The sequence below is a fragment of the Eucalyptus grandis genome, chromosome 9 (genome assembly GCF_016545825.1).
Source record: "Eucalyptus grandis isolate ANBG69807.140 chromosome 9, ASM1654582v1, whole genome shotgun sequence".
NCBI classification, from domain to species: domain Eukaryota; kingdom Viridiplantae; phylum Streptophyta; class Magnoliopsida; order Myrtales; family Myrtaceae; genus Eucalyptus; species Eucalyptus grandis.
Window position 1 is genome coordinate 33,110,306 of NC_052620.1, and position 19,196 is coordinate 33,129,501.

General features: G+C 41.7%; 3 protein-coding genes across 3 annotated transcripts; 1 reads left to right on the forward strand and 2 right to left on the reverse strand.

The window, feature by feature from the left end:
* Positions 1–1,225: 1,225 nt before the first annotated feature.
* Positions 1,226–2,089, reverse strand: LOC104420686. The gene has a single exon (XM_010032481.2). It carries the CDS (start codon positions 2,087–2,089, stop codon positions 1,226–1,228), a length of 864 nt encoding a protein of 287 aa, XP_010030783.2.
* Positions 2,090–4,263: 2,174 nt separating this feature from the next.
* Positions 4,264–6,375, reverse strand: LOC104420687. Its single transcript, XM_010032482.3, has 2 exons — positions 5,226–6,375; positions 4,264–4,730 (listed from the first exon to the last, which is right to left on the reverse strand). The coding sequence occupies exons 1-2, from the start codon at positions 6,366–6,368 to the stop codon at positions 4,329–4,331; spliced, it is 1,545 nt and encodes a 514-aa protein (XP_010030784.2). The 5' UTR covers positions 6,369–6,375; the 3' UTR covers positions 4,264–4,328.
* Positions 6,376–16,784: 10,409 nt separating this feature from the next.
* LOC104419409 (transmembrane protein 230) lies at positions 16,785–18,943 on the forward strand. The gene is made up of 3 exons (XM_010031064.3): positions 16,785–16,969; positions 17,711–18,039; positions 18,699–18,943. Exons 2-3 carry the CDS (start codon positions 17,763–17,765, stop codon positions 18,776–18,778), a joined length of 357 nt encoding a protein of 118 aa, XP_010029366.1. The 5' UTR covers positions 16,785–16,969; positions 17,711–17,762; the 3' UTR covers positions 18,779–18,943.
* Positions 18,944–19,196: the final 253 nt, after the last annotated feature.

Consider the following 19,196-nt stretch of genomic DNA (forward strand, 5'->3'; position numbering starts at 1 on the left):
GTGATGAGATCACATGCTAAAAAGAACAATAAGATGATGGCAATGGCTGCGACACTAAAGGACTTATTTACAATGGTCGTCGACGGCATGACTAAAAATTGATGTTAATAATTAATGTATGTTTTGATCTTGGAACTTTGTTTAAGCTACATCATAAGAATTATTGATTTAACCATGCACATGTACAAGGCCAACAAGTCTGTTGAGAGATATTGTGTGAAACATAGGTCAACCTTACAATGGGTGTTTTACTCACCTTTCCACCTTCATCGATGTGGGCAGTCACTATATTAATCTACCGATTCCTCAAACAACCTTTATGAGGTACGGTGGAGTCTACTCTCCCCACCTTAAGAGCTCCCTAGTTCTTCAATGTAATTTTTTCTCCCCCACCTAAGAGGGAATAGCCCCGATGTTTTATATCCTAGAATTCAGATGAAATAGTTTTAGGACATATTTAGCCTCAACATCATTTTTTATGACATGCTAAGTTTAATAAGCTCTTGTCGAATTAGTTGAAATTACTAATTCATCATCTTCTTCCCTTTTCAAGAGCAGGTCCGCAACCCTCACGCTGGCCACAAGAGGGTTTAGAACTCTCAACTACATGGATAAGGTCATAACCCCCGAGCCAACTAAAGTACTCACTTTGGTGGCTGTGATGTAGTTCTAAACCGGCAACACATGCCATCCGGGCGGTTCAATCGATTGACGGGCGAACCGGAAGCCAAAACCGGCTCTCAGCATGTCAACGGTGCGACAGCGATGGAGGTATGGGGAGCGGAGCGCAGTAGGGGGTAGTGAGCAGACAGAGAATTGAGGGGTTAGACGATGGATAGAGTGGAGGACAGGCGACAGCGGCGCTCGTTAGCCGGACAAGCGGCCGACTATCGGATCAATTGAACATGAATTCGTCGTTTGAACTCTGGCATATCGCTAAAAATTCAATCTTGATGAACCAATTCGGGGAATCCGAAGCAAAGAGATGAGTCTTGATGGAGAATTTTCTTTCATGTACACTTTTGTAATCTGTGTTTCTGTATCAGCTGAAAAGCAAAAAACCTGCAAATCCGAAGACTGTTCGTCTCTCGAATTTACTGAAAGTAAAACCTCTCTTCCACAGATTCGGACATGAAATCGTCGCTATCTTCTCATCTGTTCAACGGCTCCTTTGCTAATCTGTACAGAATGGAGCGCGCTGTCGACTGCCCAGAACGAACCTCGCTCACGCCATGTCAGCGATCTTCCCGCACCGGTCGCCCTTATCGTCGTCGTTGTTCACGTTCGCTGTGCTGTGACCGTGATTAGCTGCTCCGTCTGCGCGGGAATTCGACTCGCAGCTCTTCACGTACAAGCCACAAGCAATCGTGTCCAAGACGACGACGACCGAATACATCCAAGCGATCACCAGCCCTTCCGAAGCCATGCCCAGGTAAGGCCTCTCGGCGCTTAGCCCCTCCATCACCGACCGGTATCGGAACCTACACAGGGCTTCGACTGCGGCGAAGCAGAGATAGTGAGGCAGAGCGATCAACAGCCCCGCCGATTCCCTGCGCCTCAGAGAGCAGGCCCTTCGGATCGCCTCGGAAGCGGAGCAATTCTCGATACCCACGATTGCAAGAGCGACGTCGCACACGGCGGACAGGTTGGCGGCGATTGCGCAAGAGACGGTCCTGGACGTTAACGCCAGGAGGGTCCCCTGACCGCGCGAGAAGGACCCGTGCGGAGCCCAAGCGATCGCGTCGGCCGCGAGCGCCAGTGACGTCTTCAGGAACTGGAGCTTCACGAGGCGTCCGTAGAGAGAGAAGGAAGACGAGAGGGGTGATGGGTCATGGCGATTCGTCAGGGCCTGTAAGACGCGGGCTTTAGCCACGGCGAGGAAGGTGAGGGCGGGCGCGAAGCTGAGGAAGGCGCGAAAGACGGACTGCGGGAGGGAGAGCGAAGCGTTCTTGGCCGCAGGGAAGAAGCAGCCATAGAGAAGCAGCGAAGCAGAGTAAGGGAGGAGAATCAGAACAGGGGTGTGGAAGGAGCCGATGTTCTTGAGGAAACCGTGGATCGATCGCCTGATGATTCTCGCCGCCCTCTCCATCTCCGAAGCTCGGGTCGATGGGACTTCTTCGTTTGGAATCCTTGTACGGCAGAATTAGGCAGTCAACGAGGCAAAAAAAGAGATCTTATCCTTAATGGGTTTGGGGTTCTTGCACGAGAACGGTGCGGATTGCTCTGCTTCTGCTGTGCCGTCCAACTGTTCTTGACAGTATCATTCAAAGACCGGTTTGGAGCGTCTTAATGGGTTTTTGTTTCTTTCCGCAACAGAAAAAAAAGGGGCGAACTTTGTCTAATAATGAGAGGGAACAAGAGAAGGCGAGAGACAGAGATTTTTTCCTTCTGAGATTTCAAGGTTCGTGTCGATGGAGGAGATAAAGGTCCGATTTTTCCTCTCTTTCGGGAGTGGGTTTTGGCCCCTGCAGTTGAAGTTGAACCACCAGAAACTAACGCACAACTGCCGACGTTGGTGCGTCTTCGCCTCTTGTTCTGTGAAGTCATCATAGCTAATTGGCCCGTCCGTTCGGTGCGTGCGATCTGACTCTTTTTTTTTTCTTTTGGCGTTCTGACAAGATAAAAATCTGATCTTGTCGTGGCCTGTTCTGGATGGGATAGCTACCGCGACGCCTCCCTCGTCTAACGCTCTAGCCAATGTCTAGGTTCTTTCGTGGGGGGCTTACGTTGCTTGCACGAGGATTTGGGGGGCGTGAATAGATGATGTTATTATTGTCTTGGCAAATTAAGCGGATTTGCCACGACGGCAATTCGTGCCCGGGAGAGGTAATCTGTAGGTAATGGTGCTGTCGAAATCGTGCGTTTTCTGGACAACTTTGATTGGAGCGTTAGCTTATTATGAGTAGTAGGAATCGGCATTAACGTTACTTGCATTGAATTAGCATTTCCTTCTTCCTCTTTTTTTAATCGAAAAAAGCTAAGAAGACAGTTGATTTTTGGAAAATGACAGGACGTGTTGATCACATGTCCAAAAAAAAGAAAAAAAAGTAGAAAAAATTATTTAAAAATAAAAAAATAATTTGGAACGATTGTAAGATTTTAGCGACGGGAATTTTAATGCTTTTACTTGCATTGAATTAGCATTTCCTTCTTCCTCTTTTTTAATTGAAAAAGCTAAGAAGACGGTTGATTTTGGAAAATGACAGGACGTGAAATGTTGTTGTCGAAAACGACATTTATGTTGTGAAATTGAAGAAGCTAATTCTATATATAGGGCATCGCTAGTACCAAAAGAAAACGAAAGCTTGCCTAAGATTTGTCGGATTAGAATTCTTAAGGTTTGTATGTCATTATGTAATATGACAAAAATGTTTTAATAAGTAAAATACAACATCACTGTATCCCCACTCAAACTTATCCTGTAAAAGGTGATAAATATAGGAAAATAAATTAGGGACGGCGAATTCAGGGAATGAACCTCAATTTTCAAGAAGCAGCGCACCGTTTTTGAAGTTCCGGAATTTTTACTCGGTTTCTCTTGAGTGTATTTTCAGGAGGTTAAGTTCGGCGGATTTAGAACTAATCGTGTTAGGTATGTAAGCATTAAAGCGATTAGACGAATAGAAACATCCAGTCTAATTGGCTTTAAGTGCTTCGTGTGCGTTCTTGCAGCAAAATTCTCAGGAAAAAAAAACAAAATAAAATGTTTATTGCTAGGAATGTACGGACAACAGAGAAAATGTACGGACATAAATGCTATTCTTGAATTAATTTCTTGAGCATGGGGTCTAATCACTTGTCCCTCTACCCAGAACAATTTTTTTGTGATTTTGCAAAGCAAACCTCTAAACTATTTCTCAGCTTGAACTAAATTAATTCCCTCGGCAATTCCGATGGCACCTCGAGAGAAGACCCGAAGATGAAGAGCTATTTAAGACTATGTTTTTTTTTTTTTTGGTAAATGCTATCTAAGACTATGTTTATCTTTTGAAATATTGATAATTTAAAAAATATATTCCTAATTGTTTGTATCGGTTAAAATAGTTATTTAATGGAAATTTGTTTCATTCACCAATAATTTATGTTCAAGTATTCTTATGAACGATGAAAATATTTTTCCATAATTCATTCTTTTAAAAGATATAAGATCATTTAAAAAAATATATTTTTATATATATATATATATTTCAAATAATTCAGTTTCCGAGAAACAAATGAAGTATAAGTAAAACTCAATTCTTATGCATTGATATAACATATCACAAAAAAATGGGTAAGAAAATGAAGGTTGATGCTATGGAAAATGGAAAAACAATATATTAGAATTATCAATTGCAAGCACAACCACCGATCTCGATAGAGTCCTGCTTCCTCTTTGAAACGGAATATCCAATCTTTCTTAGCTTCACCTCAACGAGAACCTTTCTTGCCCACTCGCTGAAATGGGTCTCGTTCTGCCCGATCAAGCCATTCTTGTAGAAGTCGAAGCATTTGGCGGTGTCCTGTGGGTAAGGACACTCCTCGCCGACCGGGTCCCGCCAGGCACCCTGGTGGCTCATCCCCGACCAGCTCGACAGCCATTGGTACACATATTGGCCAACCCCGGCATAGTGCAGCCACCCCTTAGGGTAGAACTCCATCACACTACTGTTTCGGTCCATCATGAATATATTGGTCAGCTGCGCCCCATGCGGCGACGCCAACACATCCGTCGCGCTCATCAGCTTCACCTGCATAAAATCTTATCGGTTTCAAGCAAGGGTAACCCCACGAACCCAACATACTTTAGTGATTAATCACTTGTAAGATAAGTGGACACCAAGGTCAATTAACATGTGCGGTTTGCTAAGTATATGTCATTGAATTGGACCTCATTTAACGGAAATTGGTCATTTCCATACGTTAGGATTTTTCGTTTTGTCATCTAAAATGGTGGGTCAACGCCTAACATGCATGCACTGCTTGAATCTTTGTTGTGTTCGAATGGTGTGGATTAATAGAGTCCATTTGAAGACTCAACTATGTCGCTCCACCTTATAGATTATTTGACTCATTTACACTCAAGATCACAAGGAATACAGTATAATTAACATGAGAAAAATCAAACGAGAAAGATCCTGATTTTTTCTTTTGGATCTTCGAACTACCATGTTAAAGGATCGACGAGTGTCAGACGGCAGTCGTGTTGATTCGAACAAAGAATAATTCAGATTTTATGCACTGACCTGATCACAAAAACTGAGATCGTCGGAGTGAGCCAACGTGAGCCGACAACCTTCAACCTTATCGCACTCCCTTTGGAAAATCCCGACGACGGCCGACTCGTTCCTGAACGACCTCCCGCCTCGTCTCATAAACAACGTCAAACGTACCGTGTTGACCTTGTTACCATCACCATCGACCTCCGAGCTCACGTTGCAGTATCTCCTCACGCTGCACCTCAGCAATCCGTAGGCCTCGATCCTCCTCTCCGTGGACATCCCTCCTTCGTTGTGCCTCGTCACCACAGCGTCCTCGAAGCAGACAGAGCCGTCCTCCTTGATTTTATCAAACACTTCTACGGACGGTGGCTTTCCGAACGTCGCCTCCATCAGCTTGCTCAGCCACGGCGACATTCCGGGTCGGAGCTCGCCCCAGTGGTACAGCACCCACCGCTCGGGCGGGCGGCGGCAACCGTGCCCCTGGTGCCACGCCACGAAAGGGAACACGGTGGACAAGCCGTGCCATATGTTGCCGTAGTCGTAGTGGTTGTAGGACACGAAAGTGAGGCCGCTCATGAAGGTGGCATCGCGCGGGAGGGCGTCAGGCCACGCGAGGGCGTAGGAGTTCCATGAGCCGTCATGGAAGTGGCGTCCCTTGAGGCATAGCACCCGGCCCTTTGAGCTGGCCGATGGGAAGCGCATGTGCTGGGGCCCGCCGCCGACGCTGGTATCGTTGAGGGAGCTTATGAACCAGGTGTGGCCCTCGGCCGCTCGGTCAGCGAAGCGCAGGTCCTTGAGTGGGAGGAACGTGACTGCGTCGCGGAGCCTCTCGTCTACGTCCTCGACCTTACTAGCCTTGGCGGCGGCGGCGGTGCTGTCAAGAGCGACGTCGGAGGAGGTGGTGTCGAGGATGATTTTTTGCCATTGGCGCACGAGAGAGAGAGGCCATCGAGGGGAAGGAGCCGATCGAGACTGGAGGAGGGAGATTTGGGAGAGGATGAAGAGGAGGACGCACGTGGAGACGACATAGACGAAGAGCTTGGCAGTGTAGATTGACAAGGGAATGGCGGCGGGACGTGCCGACGGTTGGCTGCATTTGGTGTAGATGGCCGGGAGGGAGGCGGTTCTGATGTCCACGCTACACGAGGGAGACGATGCTCTGTCCATCGAGAGAAGATGGCGATCGATCAATGCACAGAATTCTTCGTGAGCGGCTGGGGTGGGGGGAGGATCTTAAATGCTCGTCGAGATGGACAGACGATGAAGCTTTGGCTAGAAGAAAGAGCGGTAAATGCGGCGACCGAAACCTTTCGATGCAATTAAAGTTACAGGAGCGGAATCGGGGGGCGATGCCCGCCGATCGCATCGTTGAGTCCCCATGCTGGAAGTAGAAAAGACGCGGTAACAAAGTCAGCGCTTCATCGAAAGGTGAAAAAGATGTATCGGACCTGACTTCGAGAGAAAGGCACGATCTGTAATTCCGCTGAATTTACTCAATGGATATGGCAATTTTGTACTTGATAAGCTCAGCTATCCAAGCGTATGCGACAAGAGCCCGTTAGGAAAAATCTCGATGATGGGCACCTAAACTAGAGGCGTCGACGGTGGCCAAGACCCGATACGGTCACTAGAGACTAATATGTTTACAAACTGGCCTCCTCAGTGAAGGCTTACTATTGTGTAATCTCGATCAATGTACATTGTACATGAAGTCAATTGGTCTCCCCCATATGCACACGTTGCGTTACAGTGAGATTCCTAGGATTCGAAACTAGATACATTATATAAGCTTGTAGGCATCAAGAGCACGCGAGCATTTCCGAATTGCTCTTCTTTATTGTTTCCCTTCATTCTTACTAGTCAAAATTAAGATTCCGTGGTGGAAATCTTCTTCAAGAGCAAGTAATTGAGCACCGAGAGCCGCCGATTCGTCTGAATCCAAATTTGTTTCTCGGAGTCCCCGGGAATAAGGGGGGGCCCTCCTCGAATTGCGGCCCACAGCTCATCGCCGACGTCGGCGTATCCATTTATTTCCTTCTTCACGTGGGAAAGTTGTCTGAATTTATGATATTTTGTAGGGCAAAGTCCATCAATAGGGTTGAACAAACTTGGTTACGTAGAGGAAATGTAATAATTACGTTATTTAGTATTGGAAAATGCTTGGTCGACGGTACCGTCAGCCAATAAAAAAAGACGGTCAAACATCAGCCAGGCGTTTTCTATCTTCAAGGTGGGAGACTTATAGTTAACAGGTTTTTTGTTTTCATTATATGAAAATGCATTTTCTATATAAAAATGATTTTATTATCTTATTTAAAGAAACAAATCAAAGTGATAATATTAAAATTATAAGAAATATATGAAGAACTCAATTGCAACTTTTAAAATAGTCTACATTATTCTCCGGCCAAAGAAAATCGACTAAGAATCTTTTTTCTTTTTTTCTTTTTTTAACTTTATTTTTGACTCATGTGATCTTAAGATTAATTTTGTAATGTTTCAGGTCCTTGCACATCTTCATCATTAGCAAAGTAAATATTTTTCTCTTCTAATTCATTATTCTTACCTTGATTTTCTCTTTACTTCATTGGTTTTATGTATAATTGATATCACTAGTCTTAATTTTAGATCATTGGAGAGTTCTTTTAAAGCAATTTAATTTGAGCAAAAGGAATTAGAAGCCATTTCATTACACAATGATTTAAAGCTAACGTTTCAAGTGTTTTTTTTTTCATATTTTAAATTTAATAGATTTATGTAATGACATTAATATTTTTTTAATAAGTGATCATGTAATTATTTATATGTTGGTATTAAATTTAATTTTTCTTTGTTCATATTCAAGAAAATTAATTATATGGGTCCTCATATGATTTTTGGTCTTTCAATTTGATATTGCAACAAGGAAACATATAAATTCATAAAAATTATATATATATTAAAAAAGAAGAAGAAGCATTGAGTCAAAATTAAAACCGGCTGAGGAGGTATACCGATTTCCTCCAAAATAGCTTGTGGCTAGCCTTTGACCGTCCTACTGCCGTTTTGCAGGGGATGGTTGTGCTAGCAGCGTCCTTTAGTATTTTGTATATTGCTTGATCATACATGTTTTTAAGCATGAAGTCAATTGTTTAAGCTAAGCTTAGCTTACGAATCTACATGCGTGCATTATCGTGTATTGTTCGCTGCGGAAGTCTCGTAAAACTACGTGACAGATTAAGGAGGAATTGATCGTGACCATCAAGCAGAGTTTAGTCCACGAAATACGCCTGCTGGCGGCGAAAACAAGGAAGTCGAAGAGCTTCCAGCATTCACCCTTGAATTCCTCTGCAGTAAACATTACGAAAGTAGCGTGGCGCGATGTGCGCATTTGCTGGCCATGGCTGCCAAAGTAGATGCTTGTGTTTTGGAATTGGGAGTTTATCCTCTCGGCCAGGAGTTCTTGGCCGCTGCGATGATCTTCCATGCGAACCCCCCCCCCTTCTCAAATCATGGCCCGTTCTCATGATGACGGCAAGGATGGTTGGAAATTACTTCAGGCCGTTGAGCCCACGCATTCTGTCTCTCTCGTCGTATAGGCGTCGGAGGCACTGATAACATCTGGATGTCATGAAAATGTCAAGTGAGTCAATATGACGGAAAATATAATTATGACATTACATGGCAAAGCAGAAAAGTCTCGAAGGAAATGAGACAAGACGCTGAAAGCAGTTCAGGCTTCATCAATGGAGAATTTCATGAGATCTGAAACTAATTATGTCTTCATGCAAGTTCAATCGCATGCCATATGGAATAATTGCAACGATGAAGTAAAAAATTTTGTGGAGTTTGCTTTCATCACACTGGTTTGATCTTGTTCTGAAATCTCCCCATATAAAATAACTGCAACGATGAAGTAGAAAATTTGAGTTTGCTTCCATCGCACTAGTTTGATCTTGTTTTGAAATCTCCCCACAACCATAGTGATAGGTATAAAACTACAAAATTTTTGGAGGCCTGGACTTGAAAAATAGTTGCAACTGGCATAATTTTTTTTATTTTTTTGGGTCTATGACCACCTTGTATCCGGAATCTTCATCCCGACTAATCCAGATATGAGCATTGTTGGACCCATAATTGGGGTGGGGGGACTCTCCCAGCACCGTTTGCTCCATACACAAGGCTCGAACTCAAGACCTTGCAAATGGTACAATTTATATGCAAAGAAATCTTGGTTCAAAGATTACCATAAGAAATGACGATGTAACAGGTTGATTTGGTTTTGTTTGTTCATATTTCCATAGTTACCGCTCTACAAGGCTTGCTTGATCGGCAAGCACAAGATTCGCCATAGGCTTTGAGCTTACTGATCTAGTGAGCCTTTCCAAGGCCAACAAGCTCAAGCTTGCCTTTGGCTAGTCACCAATTGTTGCCGTGGCCGGTGATCAATTGAAGAAGTAGGAGGATGAAAAGAAAAATGAAAAAAATAAAAAAAAAAAAATTTGATTTAAAAAAATAAAAAATTTATTAAAAGGAGTGATCAAATCGAATTTTCCATACTAAACGGCGGAACATATTTTGTAGTTCATTTTTAAGTTTCAGTCGAATATAAATAAATATTGTCATTTTCTTAAAAAAATGACTTTTTAAAATATTTTTTTAGAAATGCTACATTTTCTAGAGCCTAAATCTTGATGATTGGAACGAAAGAGGTCTTTTAAGAACACATTTAGTAATAAAAATGATCTAGGGTGCATTTGATAATCATTCTATTCGTGTGAATAATTTATAATTAGAAATGATTATTTTTTATTCTATTTTTTAGACGAGTTTCTAAATATTTGAAAGTGTTTGGTAACTATCTAAAATTTTAATTTTTGGGATAGAAATACATTTGGTAAAGCCTCAAATTATTTTGTGAATTGGAATTTCTTTTAATTTTTTAATACTGTCATTATATTTTTCTCTTTTTTCTTTTTCTTTTTTCATCATTCTTTATCTTCTCTAGTCAACGCCAGTCATGGCAATGGCCAACGACTGGCCAAGCCAGCTTTGGCGACCTTGCCAGAGCCTCGCTAGGCTAGGGCAAGGCCTAACGACCTTACTAGGCCTCACCACTAGCCGCCGCGAGATTTGGCCTCGCCTAGGATGGGGGCAGGATCTTAAATGCACGAAATTCTTTGTGAGCGGCTGGGATGAGGGAGGATCTTAAATGCTTGTTGAGATGGATAGATGGTGCAAGCTTTGGCTAAAAGAAAGTGTGGTAAATGCGGTGATTGTTGTCCAGGAGGTGCTACATCAACTTAGAGTAAAGAAAGTGGAAATTTCAGGCTATCCTTAAATTGGATATGCAAAAGGCCTATGATAGGATTGAATGGAATTTTTTATGTGATTGTACGTTGAAAATGGGTTTTTGTGATTAATGGGTTGCATTGGTTAAAAAATGTATCTCCTCGGTGTCATTTAGTGTAAGAGTGAAGGGGGAATCATGTGATTATTTCCAACCAACTAGAGGGATTAGATAAGGCGACCCACTGTCACTCTATCTATTCATTTTTATGGCTAATGTTCTATCCTCTTTGATTTTGAAAGCTATAAGAGATGGGAGTCTGAAGGGCATACAACTGAATCTATATTATCCTACACTTCACACCTTTTATTCACAGACAATGCTATATTTTTCTTAGATGGCACAATTATTGAGGCATAGTACTTAGCTGATGTCTTGCACTAGTATTGATGTGCGTTAGGATAGTCCATCAATCTCAACAAGTGAGGAATTTTCTTCAGGAAAAATTGTCCTCAAGGTCTAAAACAAAATCTTGCAGCTGAATTAAGGGTGCCGATTATTGGGAAAATGGATAAATATTTGGGGATACCGTTTGACTGGAGACAAACTAAGAAACAAATATTCTCCCGAATTCTTGCAAGATTTGGTAGGAAATTAGAAGGGTGGAAAAAGAATTTGACATCGAAGGCAAGCAAATAAATTTTATTCAAGACTACTGTCCAAGCATCACCCCAATTTGTCATGTCTATCTTAAAATTCCCATATCAATTTGCAAGCTTATTAAAAGGAGAGTAGCATCCTTCTAGTGGAAGCAAAACGCAATGGGAAAAGGGCATACATCGGAAAAGATGGGACATCTTAAAAATGGGGATTGATTGTAGGGGGTTAGGTTTTAGAGACTTAGCTAATTTTAATAAAGCGATGCTAGGAAAGCAAACGTGGAGACTTATTCAAGATCCAAAAGCCATATGGAGTAGATTGTTAAGAGGAATTTATTTTCCTAGGAGTGATTTTTGGATAGCGAACAAAGGTTCTCGACCCTCTTGGTAATGGCAAAGCTTACTAACGAGAAGAGATACAATTGAGCCAGAAGATAAATGGGAGGTTGGTGATGGCAATATGATTAGAATTAGAGAAGATAGATGGCAAATCTCAGGCAAGATAAGAGGGCTAGCTAATCGTAATGAACCTCAGTTGGTAGTAGAATTAATTAACCATAATAATAAGGGATGGAACATTCAGCTGTTATAGGAGACCTTTGAGGAAAGAATTGTGAAAGAAATCTCAGTTACGCCTCTAAGGCTAACAATAGGACTAGACAAGATGATATGGACAGCAAACAACTCAGTCTCCTATGCAATGAAGAGTTGATACAACAAGATTGGAGACTCAGAGAGACGTCTAACGGTAAAGCAACCCTCTACAATATACCAAACTCCTAAGAAACTATGGATTGAAATATGGAAACTCAAAACCTACCCCAAACTCATATTTTTTCTATGGAGTGTATGCAATAATGCCCTACCTACGAAGGAAAATTTATACAAGAGGAAGATTTTATCTGAACAAGAGTGTCCCTTGTGCGGTCAAGGTTCGGAGTCTACAGAGCACACCTTCATCTTGTGTCCTTGGACAAAGATGATTTGGTCAAACAACAAAATTAGGGCAAACACGGGCATGCATGGTAATGTTTCTGTTTCTCTCAATTTTTGTTCTTTTGTTCTTCGAAACAAAAAAAGAACAGAAATCCGTTTGGTAAAACTTTTTTTTCCGAGAACAAATTTGGAACATAAACAAGAAACAAAAAAAGTAGCTTCTTGTTCTTTACCAAACAAAAAAAAAGTAGTTTTTGTTCCCGGGAACAATTTCTAAAAATAAGCCAATTTTTTTTTTCTTTTTTTTTTTTTTTTTTGCTTGTTGCGGCCTTGGGTGGCTACCTACCAATCGCCGGCCACCTCCGGCCACCAACGGCTATCGCCGACTACCCCCCCCCATCGGCAGCGACCATTGTGGCCACCGCCGTCTAATTGTCGTCGCTACTATCCATAGCCCACCGGCCACCCCTAACCGCCAATGATTGCCATCGATTGTTGTTGCCACCGCCGACCGCTGGTTGCCATCGTAGGACCGCTAGCCACCGTCATCGTCGCCACCCGCTAACCGCTGCTCGTCGCCGTTGCCCGCCGCCCATCGCTGTTAGCCGGCTGTCCTGCCGTGGCAGCCGGCGGTAACGGGTAGTGGTTGGCGGTCCGTGAGCAAGAATAAAAAATAAATAAATACAAAAAATAAAAAATCATATCAAATGCATTTCAATGTCTTTTCTATTTCAAGAATAAAAATTTTGTCTAATTACCAAACATTTTATTTTACTCGGAAATTGTTCCCCAAAGTAAAAATATAAAAGAACTATTTCTGAAAAAAAAAACTGTTCCTTGGCCTAGAAGCGTTACCATGCGCACCCCACATCTCTAGAAATTAGCAACATGATGGATCAACGAGTATGGGAGAATATAATCGAAAGAATAAACTCGCAAGCAAAAGCTCTGTTTGCCAAAGCAATTTGGAGAGTATGGAAAGCTCGGAACGACTTAATCTTCAAAGCATAATAAAGTCCCAAACCAAGCTCAATAATAGAAGAAGCATACTATTTGACATAGCTACAAGAGAAACAAGGGAAAAGAACCACAAACTTAGAAGACACACTCTCTTTGACAGCAATGACAGCAAGCTTGTAGACCTAGATCTGCTACAAAATCAAGGTGGACAGCTCCTCAAGTAGTTTGAAGCTGGAAGGAACGACAATAGGGATTTATAGAAACGAGGACGGAGCTCTCTTCAATGGGTTTGTAAGTTGGATTTTCACCCCATAAGCTCTAGTCGGCGAAACCTTGACAATAAGGGAAGCCCTGCTTTGGTTGAAACGAAGGAGGAGTGCACGAACTGAACGAGATGGAGATGTACTTGCAATTGATTTGTCAACAGTGCTATCTTCTGATAGCTTATCAACGGTGGACTACATAATGGGCTGGGGAGGGCCACCATGGCCTGCTCAATCCATCATCAGCGACTGCAAATCTCTACTAGCTAGCTCAAAGATGTCATCCTCTGTTTTGAGCCGAGAATATAGAATCAAGCGGTCAACTGGATCACTAAAGCCCACCGAGTCGATTCTTTCCAGAAGAACTGGATAGTTAATCCCCCTAATTCCCTTTGGTTCATTTTATGTTCAGACATTGAATCCTTATGTTTTTCTTCCATGCCAAGTTAGTAATGAAATATTGTTAATTCTAAAAAAAAAAAAAAACATCTCGATGCAATCAAAGTTACGGGAGTAGGGTCAGGGAAATATCCACCAATTGCATCATGGAATCTCATGCCAAAAGAAGGTAGATGCGGTAACAAAGAGCTTCATCGAAAGGTGAAAAAGATGCCTCGGACTAGGGGTGATCGGGTCCAGAGTGGGTAGGTTTTAAATCTGAACCCTGTATCCGATCCTATTATAACCGGTTCCCTTTTTTTGGACCTTGTACCCGACCTACCTTGTTTTTCTAGTTTGGTTCCAAGGTCAACCATATTTTTACTAGAATATGTTTTGCAATCTTCCGATATCATATACGATTTCAAATTTTATATTAATACACAAAAAAATAACATAATTCTCCTAATTTGTATCGAAACATTAAGCACTTGTAATAAATAAATACATAAATTTTTTGACTAAATGAAAAATTAAGAATCTGTAGAGTTAATTATAATAAATAAAATCATAAGGCAGAGAATTAACAACAAACATGGATCTAATATTAATCTTATTTCCACAACTACTATATGAAGCTACTCATTTATGCATGTATAACTCTCAATATAAAAGAGAAATTAGGTAAGCTAATCCATGTGGTATACAAGAATTTGATGGCGAAGAACACCGTGCGTCCGTTGGACGATGCAAGAGGGAACCGATGAGGGAGGGAAGCAAATGAGGAAGATGAATGACGAAGGAGGAGTGCCGTGCATGTTTGAGAGAGTCAAGAGGAAAAACGCCGTGTAATTGCAGGAGTAAGAATATAAATAAGGGGAAAAAAATAGAGTTTTAGACTTATACTTACAAAACCGGTTCCCAAACTAAAACCGGTCCAAGAACTGGTTCCTAGGTGGGTAATCAATCGAAACCGGTTCCGAATTTTGGGAACCTGTTCCCCAACCGGTTTCAACGGGAACCGGTTCTCGACCCTATTTTCAGGGTGGGCCGGTCCGGTTGCACACCCCTACCTTGGACGGACTTCGAATGAAAGGCAACAACCTGCGTCTTTGTCTTCAATTCCACTAAATTTGTTCAATGGATATGGCAATTTTAAACTTGATAAGCTATCCAAGCGTATGCAACAAGAGCCTGTTAGGAAAAATATCGATATAACTCCTCAGTTTGTTCAATGGGCACCTAAAGTAGAGGCATGTCGATAGTGACCAAGACCTGATACTGTCACTAGAGGCTCGTATAATTACAATCAAATTTACTGTCAATTGTCATTATATTGGATTTACTATAAGCATGCCTCCTCAATGGAGCTTTATTATTACATAATCTCGATTGATGTACATGAAGCCAATTGATCTTAACCACATATGGATGTTATGTGAGATTCACAAAATTCAACGCTCGAAGCATTATATAAGCTCATACGCATCAAGGGCATGCGAACATTTCTGAATTGCTATTCTTTATTATTTCCCTCCATTTTTACTTGTCAAAATTAAGATCCGTGATGGAAATGTTCTTCAAGAGCAAGCAATTGAGCACCGAGAGCCGCGGATTCATCTGAATTCAAATTTGTCTCGCGAAGTTCCCCTTGATTTCGGGGGGATCCCTTCTCGAATTACGGACCACAGCTCATCCCGGATGTCGGCGTGCCAATTTGATTTCCTTCTTCACGTAAGAAAGTTCGTCTGAATTTACGATATTTTAAAGGACAAAGTCCGCCTTTGCCATAGAAGGGTGGAACAACCACGGTTATGCAGAAGAAATGTAATGATTACGTTATTTAGTGTTCTGTATATTGCTTGACCATTCATATTTTTAAGCATGAAGTCAATCTCTTAATCTAAGCTCAGCTTACGTATGCACATGCGTACAATTTCATGGATTGTTTACTGTGGAAGTCACGCGGAACCATGACGCAGAAAGGAGGAATTGATCCTGCCAATCAAGCAAGGATGGTTGGAAAGTACTTCTGGCTATTGAGCGGACACATCCTATCTCTCTCTAGGTGCCATCGGCACTGATAACATCGGGATGTCATGAAAATGTTGAGTGCGTCAAAATGTCGAAATAAATAATTATGATATTACATAGCAAAGTGGAAAATTCTTGGAGGAAATGAGACAAGATGCTAAAGGCAATTCTTGTCGCATCCCATATGAAATAATTGGAACGATGACTTAGAAAATTTGTAGAGTTTGCTTTCATCACATTGGTTTGATCTTGTTCTGAAATCTCCCCACAACCATAATAATAGGTATAGAACTCCAGACTTCCTGAATAATATTTGCAACCGGTATAAGTTACATGCAAAGAAACCTTTGTCCAAACATTATCATAAGATATGACGATATAATGAACTTGCCACAGGCTCAAGCTCATCGGTCTCGAGCCTTATTAGATCGGTAAGCCTTTTCAACCGGTCTCGAGCCTTATTAGATCGGTGAGCCTTTTCAAAGTTAGCAAGCTTGAGCTTGCCTTTGGCCGGTTGCTAGTTTTGCCATAGTCGGCATTTGATTCAATAAGAAGAGGAGCAAAAGAAAAAAGAATAACAAAAATAAAAAACAAAAAAAATTAAAATTCTATTTTAAAAAAATAAAATAATTATTAAATGAGTGCATGGAACAATATCAAATTGAATTTTTAATACCAAAGGGCAGAAATATTTTGTAGTTTATTTTCAAGTTATAGTCAAATATTGAAAGAAATTTTATATTTCTCAAAAATATTTTAATTTTCTGAAAAATATTTTTCTAAAATGTCACATCTCTCGGAGCCCAAATCTTGATGATTGGAAATTAATAAATATAATATATATATTCTCAAAAGAGGTTTTTTAAACATGTTCAAGAACCCGGTCGATTTTGAAACCCGCCCGATTGCATTGACTCTCGAGAAGAAAAGGGCGGCCTCGAATTTATCCGGTAAAAAAAAAAAAAGAGGAATTTATCCGGGTCGAACCGAAGAAATCAAAGATCCGCCCGCAATGGAAGGGATCCGACCCGCCGCGAATCGGTCTCCACGGTGAGTCCGCACGCACGGGATCCCACCGCCCCGGTTTGATTTTTCCAGGATAGAGAAAGGAGGAAGAAATTCCCTCCCCCGCCCGCATGGCGGATCGGACCAGATCCGGCGCGTTGATCGTTCGCCTGTAACTCCTCGCTCTCGCTCTCTCCTCCTTCTCCTCCTACTCCTTCGTCTTCTTCGTCTCTGCGATTCCGGCGGAACAAGCGAGTCCGACAGGTAAATGCCTCCGTTCATTTTCGGCGCCGATGCGTAACCCTAGCTCTCGCCGATCCCGTCGCGATTGTCGTCTCGTGTCGCCTGCGTGTTGCTCGGTCGGATTCGAGTTAGCTTTGTACGTGTGATCGGGCTAGCGGAGTCGAATTTTAGCGGAAAATTGTTGCGGAAATGTGAACTTTATGCTTTGATTCGAGTCCGGATCACCTCTGTGACGCGAGTGCGGTTGAGTCGTTTTAGACGACGGGGAAGCGAGTGTATGCGAACGACCGAGTTCGATTGATGTCCGAGAAATTTTGCATCTTCGTGCTTCGACGGTTTAAAGTAGGCGAGTCGGTGCTTTGTTACGTGCCGGATGAGCTTGAAGCGAGGACTACTGTTCAATTCGAACGATGAGTTCATCTTTAAGTTTGTGTTATCATGAATAGGGGTGTGTGTTTGTGTTTATTTTGGCTATGTAATGAGCTTATCTGTTTGTTAATAGCGGGAAACAGTTAGTTTCTGTAAGCTGTGAGAGCAAACCAGCATTAGCTATTGTTCGGTGCTGATGGAAGTACCGCAGCCATTTAAGCAGCTTGATTTTGCTCTTTTTGGGTCTGATATGTGGATAGATCCAACCATGTTTTTAATTGGCTCGAAATTTGAGCGAAGTCGGAGATAAGTTTAATGCAAGTCTCAGTTTTCAAGAGATTAAAGAGGATGTTCTCTGACTTTGTAGTTCTGTTACCTTGTTACATTGTGTAGGTGCCACAGTAAAAGTCATCGGGGATTATCCTAAAATTGACATTTAGTGAGTATGGCTTCTAGGCGCAATGTTGGGTACAGTCGTCTCCCTGCTGATGAGGATGAGGATTACGACGAGAGAATGGGAAGGAAATATGATGCTCGGTTCGACTATACTCCAAGAAACTTTGACAAAGTGCCATGGAAATCCATTGCCCTTGCACTTTTCTTGCTCTCTCTAGGGTCATTGCTTCTCTTTCTTTCCATCTTCATCTTAACGGGCCACATGGGTGGTGAGAAGTCCCAGGGATATGGCCTCTTAGTCCTTGGAATTCTCACTTTTCTTCCAGGTAAACTGAAACTCTTGGTGGTAGTTTATGTCTGCTACTTGTTATGACCTATTTGAATAACTTAATTGCGATGAGGTGGTTTTTTTTTTTTTTTTTTTCATTTATAAGAGCTAGCATGGATAAGTACTTCTTTTACCTCCTGAAGCGTCTGTGTGTGTGTGTGTTCAAGTAAAATTTGCCGAGACTCAGTTTGGCAGAGTTAATATGGTCAGGTTTATATATCATGTTTCTCATGACATGGAAACTGGGAAGTCCCATAAGTGCGGCGCAACCTATGAGAGATCTGAAAATATTAGGTAGAATGGCATGAATTGCTATGGTGGAACTTATTAAGAAGCAAAGACATGAATTGATTTAGTTACCTGGAAAGTTTTTCATCAATTCTGCTCCTACTAGTTAGATATTTCTTCTTTTTTTAACCTGAAAAAGAAAAGTGACTTTGCATACTGGATCTTTTACTCATCGAACTACATTGCAGATAATTTTCGGGGTTGATGCTTGGGATTTTTCTTTGACAAAATTGTAGCATACACTTTTGGGGTAATACATAGTCCACATATACTTTTGTCTGCCATCTGTTCATAAAGTAAAAACTTCTTAATAAATTGTTTTGATTGTGCACTATGGTTTGTTACTGATAAAGACAATAATGTTTACAGGTTTTTATGAGACTCGGATCGCATATTATTCATGGAGGGGTGCTGAAGGTTATCGCTTTGCTTCGATTCCTGATTACTGAGGCGTGTTCTGCCAATTACACAGCTGTATGATATTGTTTTTGTTAACAGCTAAAATTTGGTTTCTGGACAATTTTACTTGTACATTTGGATTGATCAGTTGTAATGCCAATGCGAATGTTTACGTCTGATTCTGTTTGACTAATGCATGAGTATCCTTTGGCTAATTCCAGCCCTGCTGGGCTCCCAAGTCACATATTTATGTTGGTTCAGAAGAATAAAGTGGCTTAGATCATTTCAGAGAATTTGATTGGAGGAGTTACCGAAACAGCTGACAGTTGATATATATTCACAATTATGAAGAATGAACTACTCGACACAGCACAGGAAGCAGGGTTAAATTTGTATTGTTCTTCCTATTACAATGCACAAAATTAAATAGACAACACTTCTACATATATATGCATCATGTTATGTAAA

Coding starts and splice junctions, on each gene's coding strand:
- LOC104420686 (XM_010032481.2), bottom strand. CDS start 2,089: ATGGAGAGGGCGGCGAGAATCATCAGGCGATCGATCCACGGTTTCCTC.
- LOC104420687 (XM_010032482.3), bottom strand. CDS start 6,368: ATGGACAGAGCATCGTCTCCCTCGTGTAGCGTGGACATCAGAACCGCC. Junction 4,731..5,225: donor ATCTCAGTTTTTGTGATCAG/GTCAGTGCATAA, acceptor GATTTTATGCAG/GTGAAGCTGATGAGCGCGAC.
- LOC104419409 (XM_010031064.3), top strand. CDS start 17,763: ATGGCTTCTAGGCGCAATGTTGGGTACAGTCGTCTCCCTGCTGATGAG. Junction 18,040..18,698: donor AATTCTCACTTTTCTTCCAG/GTAAACTGAAAC, acceptor TAATGTTTACAG/GTTTTTATGAGACTCGGATC.